At 25.4% G+C, this 8,698-nt stretch overlaps 1 protein-coding gene across 1 annotated transcript; it reads left to right on the plus strand.

Moving 5' to 3' along the window:
* The first annotated feature begins 3,068 nt into the window (after positions 1-3,068).
* LOC110653095 (cyclase-like protein 1) lies at positions 3,069-7,531 on the plus strand. Its single transcript, XM_058135465.1, has 6 exons — positions 3,069-3,542; positions 3,795-3,839; positions 6,547-6,619; positions 6,770-6,867; positions 7,126-7,196; positions 7,285-7,531. Exons 1-6 carry the CDS (start codon positions 3,089-3,091, stop codon positions 7,408-7,410), a joined length of 867 nt encoding a protein of 288 aa, XP_057991448.1. The 5' UTR covers positions 3,069-3,088; the 3' UTR covers positions 7,411-7,531.
* Positions 7,532-8,698: the final 1,167 nt, after the last annotated feature.

Genomic DNA, 8,698 nt, shown 5'->3' on the forward strand with positions numbered 1-8,698 from the left:
TGTATTTCAAAATCTTATTATAACATTTTGATAGTAATAAAATTTTTATTTAATTATATTAAATATAATATAAATTTGTACTAAATTTTGAACAATTATATGTTCATCAAATTAAATTAAAATTTCATTTTTAAATTATTATAATTTTTTTAAGTATTCATTCATAACAATACAATATTTTTGTGGTATAATTGCATTTAAAATATACCATATATTATTAGAAAGAATTTAACCATGATAGCAAATATAATAATCAATATGCTCAAAAATAAAAATATTAAATTCCATACTAGTATTCAAGAAACAATAGTAACAAAATTAAGGCTAAATGATTAAAAAAAAATTCAAACATTTATAAGTTTCAAAAAAATATAAAAAAAATTTTATAGATTTTGTGTTTTTAAAATAAATTTTAGAATCTTTTTGAGATATTTGCTTGATTTGGTTTCTGGACATGAGTTTGAAGATCGGATAATTTTGGAAATAGAAAATTTCGGCGATTTGCGACGGACGGAGGATTTCGTTTTTTTGGGCCGGGAGGGAGGGAGCGAGGGAGAGAGAAGAGGGGAGGAGGAGGGAGAGGGAGAGAGGTGTGGAGGAGCGAGAGAGGTGGGAGAAGGAGGAGAGGAGGAAAAAAGAGAAGAAAAAGAAAAAAAGAAAAAAAAAAAAAAATTACAAAAAAAAAAAAAAAAAAAAAAAAAAAATTCAAGTGGAAATTAATTAAATTTTTCAAATTGAATTTATTGAAAAATTGAAAAAAAAATAAAAAAAAAAAAAATAAAAAAAAAAAAAAAAAAAAAAAAAAAAAAAAAAAATTATAATTTTAATTTTTTTTTTTTTTTTTTTTTTGTTTTTAAATAAATTTTAAAAATCATAAAATTTTTATATTTTAAAATTATTTTAAAAAAAAAAAAAAAAAAAAAAAAAAAAAAAAAAAAAAAATAAAAAAAAATAAAAAATAAATAATATAAAATATAAAATAAAAAAAAATAATTAAAAAAAAATAAAAATAATAAAATAATAATAACATTAATGGCAAAATAATTAAAATAATAAAAATAAAAATAATAAAAACAACAATAACAACAATAATCTACCAAATAATAATAATGATAATAATGGGAAAACTTGATTTTCTGGCATGCTATCATTACCAAATGCCAACACCAGCTCTTTAGTATTGGCTAGCAAGTTTTAAGTGACAGCTTCTTTTTTATTTTATTTAAAAAAAAAATTATTGCCTAACATAACACCCTGTTGAAGAAGGGCTTTACATTAATAATTTCGTGCATTTATTTTGACAAATAGATGGAATTTAAATTTTTTTATTTCATATTTTATTGTCAGAATTTTTTTTAAATTATATGGTAATGCTATTAAGAGTCTTTGAACTGTCTACTAACATAACCACGGATATGTCATTTTCCTTTTACTTATATTGCATTAACACTTTAGACTCTTATTTATTATCATTAAAAAATTATTTATAAAAGATATTTACCTACCTCTTTTTAATTATTCTTAAAATATGTTAAATTTAATTTAAAAATATTTTTTATAACTCAAATTAATTCTCTCTTTACCTACATGTTAGAAGTGAATAACTAAAATTTCTTTTGGTTAATTTTATTTTATTTTTTTTCCAATTTTCAAGATATGGTTGAAAAAAAGGAACAGCAGAGTCCTTGTTATCCTTGAATACAAAGCAATGATAAAGAGACAGAATTTCTAGCAAAATTGTGAAATTATGATTTGAAACTCAGGGGTTTGCAGAGTCCATTGGTCTAAATTTTCTGATGTTATCTATTTTGTAGTTACTGATTATTGAGTAGAAATGGTTTGAAGTCTTGAAACTTACTTATCTTCTTCTAGACTATCAAAGTCATATGAGAAATTTCTCATTTTTTCTATGATATTGCTTAAGCTTGACAAAGAAGCAGCGTTTAGCTTGAAACCTGTCAATGAAGTAAACTCCTCAACTTTTGTTCATGCAGTAAACATTGGTGTAACTCCACCCCTATTTCAAGGATCTAGAGAAGGTTGGTAAGAGTTCTGGCTTCGTAAGTCTCTTCTGTTATTAGGCATGGCAAAACATCCTCGGTAATGCATTGTGTTGAGGCAGTAGAAAAGGCAAAGATCGGATAATCATATGAGGCTGGAAAAAATTATTTAGCAGATAATAGTAAGATAGAGGGTATGGTATCTAATGCTGCTGTGAGGGAAGACTAGTCCAAAGTGCCAAATAAGCTCCAAGTCGGTGGTCTTTTGACCAGTGACTCTGACGTTCAAGTTAGAGTTTATTTGATAATAGAGAAAATGGCAATAGATAAAGTTTTATAATGATTTTGACACTGTTTCTTATATTTATAGATCAAAAGCTAATAAACCATTATAGTTATCTACATAAATTACATGAATATATACTAAAATACTTGATCAAACTAGCTTTTAAGTATAAAGCTTATAAACACCAAAATAAAAAGTTAAGTCCCTCCCAATATTTTTTTTTTTTAGTTTATAAATTCAACTATAAATTCAAAAATTATTATAAACAAACAGATTATCCTATTTTTAGAGCTTATAAGTTGATTTGATCAGCTCATAAGTTAAAATAAACACATTTTTATGACATGATTTCAGAATTTATGATAAAATGACTCAATTTAATTTTATTGAATATATATATATATATATATATATATATATATATATATATATATATATATATATATATATATATATATAAAAGATAATTTACAACTCAAATCCATGATTTCAGAAAAATGGTGTATATATATTTGGTACACCTAATATTTCTCCTATATTTTAAGGTTATGGTCAGGAATGCAGTAGTTTTCATATTAATATATTTTTGAGCAATTCTTGCATAGACCTCATTCATGCTGGTCTTAAAACACAAACATATAGATTTCATTACACACATATATATATATATATATATATATATATATATATATATATATATATATATATATATTTCAAGTCTATTATAAATTAGGTCTAGAAAAAAAGTTTTCCATTAATTTATTTATTTTGTCTGGCTCTTTCCACCATATATAGTGCTTGCATGCGGGCCGAAGCTAAGCCTGCGCATTTGCTTGATACTAATATACAAGCCATTTCCAATCCATCGTTTCCTATGGCTGCAGGAACCATGAGAAGAGTTCAACTAATGCTGCTATTGCAACTCTGCACAGGGATTCTTACCACAGCAGTCCGTTCACTGGACGAAAGGGTACTACGTATTGCAGTCCCAGAGAGAAGAGAGGTATATAATGATGGTAAAATCTATGATATCACCCACTTGATCACTCCTGAAATGCCAAAATGGGGCACTGCTGATGGGATGGGCCAAGTGCTAACGGTGATCGATAGCATAAAGAATGGTTCAGATGCTTATGTTTCTGAGATGAAGCTACCTTCTCATACTGGCACACATGTTGATGCTCCATCTCATTTTTTTGAAGAATACTATGAAGAAGGGTACGACACAAGCACACTTGACTTGAAGACTCTTAACGGTAATACAATTTCATCCATCTTTCTCCTCTTTTCTATATTGTTTTCATCAGTATGTTAATTCAAAAGACCGAATTCATTGTAGATTCAAAATATGATATATATATATATATATATAATTGCTCCTTGATGTTTTTATCTTTGTTTGATCTTTACATTTTTATGTAAATTTAGATAAATTTTTTTCTTATTTCTTGCTAATGAATATATATTTGCCTAATCTCTCTGGCTAATGAATTTTGTTAAATATACAGGTCCAGCACTGGTAGTTGATGTTCCGAGGGACAGTAACATATCTGGTAAGTTTTAGTTTTTCATTTGTGGAATTGTTTTTGGTTTTTGTTGTTTCTAAATTCTTATATATGCAAATTAATTAACAACCCTGATATTAATTAGTTATATGAGCTGAATTAATTAATGTGTATATAATCAGAGAAATTATTGTCTGTGTTGGGTGCAGTACAGCACTCTTTTACCATTAATAAGTCTTACATAGTACAATGCAATCCGCTCAATATGTAAACTGAGAAGGTTGTGTTTGTTTTATAGAAAATATTTTTTATATGTTTTAGTATTTTAATATTAAAAAAATAGATAATAATTTTTTTAATTTAAAAAAATAAATTATTTTTAAGAAAAATAATTTTCTCTTTTTAAAAGTAAAGTCATTTTTTATTTTTAAGATTTTGGTAATTTTAATAAAATATGAAAATATTTATATATATAAATATATATTATTAATTTAATATTGCGATCAAATAACAGAGAATATTTTCATGGATAAAAATATTTTTTGTGAAAATTATATTTTATTATATAAATTTTTTTTTTGAAATAATTAGAGTCTAAGTATAAAAAATATTGTCCTACCTACATCCATCTTTATTTGTCACGCCTGAATTTTTTTTATTCAAAATTATCTATCACATTTAGAAAATTAAAGATTATTAACTATTTTTTTTCAATTTTACCCTTTATTTTTATTAAATACAACAAATATTTATACAAAAAATAATTGAGTGAGATAAAAGATAATTTAATCAATTATTAATATGTTTTTATAAAAGTGAGATTATTCAATTATTTTTTTGATTATCATGTAAAACTTAGATACAATAAATAAAAATAAATAGAGGCAATAACTTTTTTTAGGGGATATTTGGTTCACCTGTTGAGTGCAACTAATAGCTGATGCACACCTAAACATGTGAATTAAAGTGTTTGGTAAACTTAAAAAAATAGAACTGATGGCTGATATGTAACTCATATGATACCCATCAGTTACAGTTATATCAACTTTATTTTTAGAGCTGTTTCTTATTAGTTGATTGCTGATTTAATTTTATTTTTTTATTTAGACCATATTATCTTTTTTAATTTAACTCAAAAATTAATATTATTAATACTTTTATCTTTTTTATTTATAATTTTAACATCTTATTTAGCGCATTATAACTTTGTTAAAATATTTTTATTAATAAAATAAATATAAAATATTTATCTATTATAAAAAAATACATTTTTTACATTTAAAAACTTAAAATATTAACAATAATAATTATTTTATAACTATATTTTTAAATTTATATAATTATTTTTTAAAAAATTAATTATTTTCTTATTTTAATAATAAATAAATGAATTATATATTTATTTTAATAATTAATAAATTATATAATATATTAAATTAATAATTATATATTTAATTTAATAACAAAATAAATAATATAATATAATAAATTTATAATTTTATATTTATTTTAATAATAAATAAATTTTAGAATATATAACCTTATTAATCATTTTACATATCAATAGCAATAATTATATATAATTTTATTAAATGCTTAACGTAAATCAACTATCATTAACTATCAACTATCAATTAATAGTTATCAACAGTATTAGCTAGATTTCCTCTTGCCAGAACCTTTACATGGCTTTGGGCACTTCTCTTCCCTTGAATTAGCTTTTAAGGTGAGTTAGGCTTGGTCTATTTTCTTAAAATGGTATGAGAGCCTTCCTAACCAATGTTTGAGCTTTCCATACATGTTCTAAGTTGATTTTGAGTATGTTAAGATTTCACATTTATTTGAGATAGATGTAATGTGTCTCCTTATATAGTCTTGGGCATTCCCCTCCCTTTAAGCTAACTTTTTGGGTGAGTTAGGCCTTGCCTATTTTCTTAAAACAACTCAATCACCCATTAGAACCCCTAGAGGTAGAGCTGCTAGAAACCTAATAATCAAGGTCAGAAAGTATGGCAGAGGAATGTAGAGCCCAAATTTATCATTAAATTATTGAATTAGACCATAATCGATTTTTTCGTTTCACATGTTCTTGAAATTATTTAATAATAAAATAATATTTGCAAGCTAAACGTCATTATCGTTTTGTTGAAAAAGAAGAAAAGAAAAGATCAATAACCGTTCTCTCACCTTTCATTTTCCAATCACTTAGCACTTGAATTGATCTCATCTAAGTGCTGAAATTGGTGAGGAAATACTCGAATCAAACTCATTTTGGTGCTAGAATCTCATGTACTAAAGCTCTGTTTTCTTAGCAACATTATCGAATGATGGCAATTTTTTCAAAGATGCTGAGATAAGAATGACGAATTTCACTACGCAGCAACTCATTCCGATTACCTCGTAATGAAATCAAGGACTTGATTGGTTGGTGATAAGTGAGTTGGAAATTTTCTAAGTTTTCAAGAAATGTTTGACTTGTTTAGTTGAGAGTAAATATCCATAAATTATTTATCTTAAACGAGGTAACTTACTTTTTGAAAAGTAGAATTCTCAGAAATTTATTTATTTGAATTAAATAAAATCTAAGCATATATCGTCGGATTAGTACTTTTATATTACATTAATTTTTATTTAGACTCAATTCCTTATAACTTCAAGACTTCAATATTTAAAATTTATATATTTAATAAATTAATGTATTTTGTATTTATAACGAACTTAAGCAACACTAAAAAAAATATACTTGTTATTACAGCTGAAGTAATGAAGTCTTTGCAAATTCCCAAGGGAATACAACGCGTTCTTTTCAGAACTTTAAACACTGATAGGTAAATTCTTATTTTTATATTCTTTATGTTTTAGCTCCATTCAGCTATTTGGAAATTTGTAATGTGGAATATGTTTTCTACACATCTTCAGTTTTTTTTTTTTTTTGGAATTATTATTATTATATGAGAAATTTTTATTATTTTCTTCAGGAAGCTTATGTACCAAACCGAGTTCGATTCAAGCTATGTTGGGATCGTGAAGGATGGGGCAGAATGGATTGTAGAGAACACAGACATCAAGCTCGTTGGTAAGATTTAAATTAAACTGTTTTTTCTATCAATCAGAGCTTTGCTTTTTCACTTGGAAAATTTACATGTAGAAAAAGAATATAACAATTTAACCTTTAATCTTTCTATGTTCATATAATTGGTTTCAATTAGAATTCGAATAGAAGACCTCACAATTTTGGAAACTAACGTAATATCAAACCTTTAATCATTTTTATTGGAATACAAACATTATACAACCGACTGATGCTCAGTATCGATGCATTTTCAAAATATAGGAATTGATTACTTGTCTATTGCAACATATGACGATGCCGTTCCAACCCATCAAGCATTACTGAGGAGCAGAGTAAGAAATATTCTCAAGAAATCATAATTTATGTGGATTTTCACTTGATATATAGCTATTAATTGTAAAACTATGAAAATTGTTTCAGGAAATCGTTATTGTGGAGGGCCTAAAACTTGAAGACATTGAAGCAGGAATATATGATCTGCATTGCTTGCCCATTAGGGTGCTTGGCGCTGATGGAACACCAACAAGATGCGTTCTTATGGAATAAATGATCTGTGATATGATGTGAAAGCTAGCTGGTCCTTAATTATGCCTTTATTATGGAAATAAATCATGAGGTTAATTATGCTTTTGGTTATATATATGATAATAATCAATGCTTACTATGATGGCTTGCTGTTATTCTCTTTAGCAAAAATTTCTAATTTCTCACGTGCTTGCTTTCTCTGAGCGAATTATGAATTCGATTAAACTCATGGATCAATGCGACAATATGAAAATTAATTGATGGAAATAGGTACAAATCGTACTATTTTATATAGGATAATTTATATGAAATAATAAGTTAATAAAGTATAGATAAATATATATAATCCAGTGAATAAAGTCACTAAAAAGTTAATTTAACCTATGTTATTTATTGTAAATTTAATATACTCAATTAATTTTTAAGATTTAAAATTATGAAATATACTTTTTAAAAATACCTAATATTTTAAATTGAGATTAATGTCATTAAATTTTTTACTTATTTCAATAGAATTCTACCTCTTTGTACTATTATTAAGAAAAAAAAAAAGAAATATATATTTTTTTTTCTTGATAAGCTAAAGATATCTAGAAAATCATCTATAGAAAATTGATACAAATCCAAAACCAAAGCAACAAGCTAAACCAAACGACAATATGTAGAAGACAGGGGAAATAGGGCTGCAGAAACAAAAGATCCAAAGCAGATAGACTGCGACATACCACTAACAAAGGAATCAAAACTAGGGAGCAATAATGACTCCAAGCAAATACCAATGAAGAAACATTAGCAAAATACTCAAACCAAACATTTGATGAAAGCGGAGAGACGAAAGCAACACCCAAACTAACAGCTGATGGAAGTCATGCTAACTCGATCCAAAGAAGGATCGAGCTACAATCCTCTTTCACAACCCAAAGCAAACATCTAGAGATCCAGAACTATCACTCAAGAAGGAAATCGAGAGATTACTTTTACAGTGATTGTTATTGTTGTTGTTGTTTTTTTTAATATATAATTTCACCCTAACTTATGGAGAGCAAATTAATTGTACCCTGTAATCAATTCGTTCCTAAAAGGTCAAGATGCAATTATTAAAAGGAAAGGAATAGGATACCATTGTAAAAGAAAAAAAAAAAGTTAGGGTGTAATTGTAAAAAAAAAAATTAATTAAAATTTTAAAAATAATTTAAAAAAGTTAGTTAAAAATTTCACATTATACAATTTCATATGGACTAGATTAGAATTAATTGAAATTTAAAAGTGTTTTTTTTTTTGAAATTTTTATTTAATACAAAATATAATG

This window comes from Hevea brasiliensis, chromosome 14 (assembly GCF_030052815.1).
Source record: "Hevea brasiliensis isolate MT/VB/25A 57/8 chromosome 14, ASM3005281v1, whole genome shotgun sequence".
Lineage (NCBI taxonomy): Eukaryota > Viridiplantae > Streptophyta > Magnoliopsida > Malpighiales > Euphorbiaceae > Hevea > Hevea brasiliensis.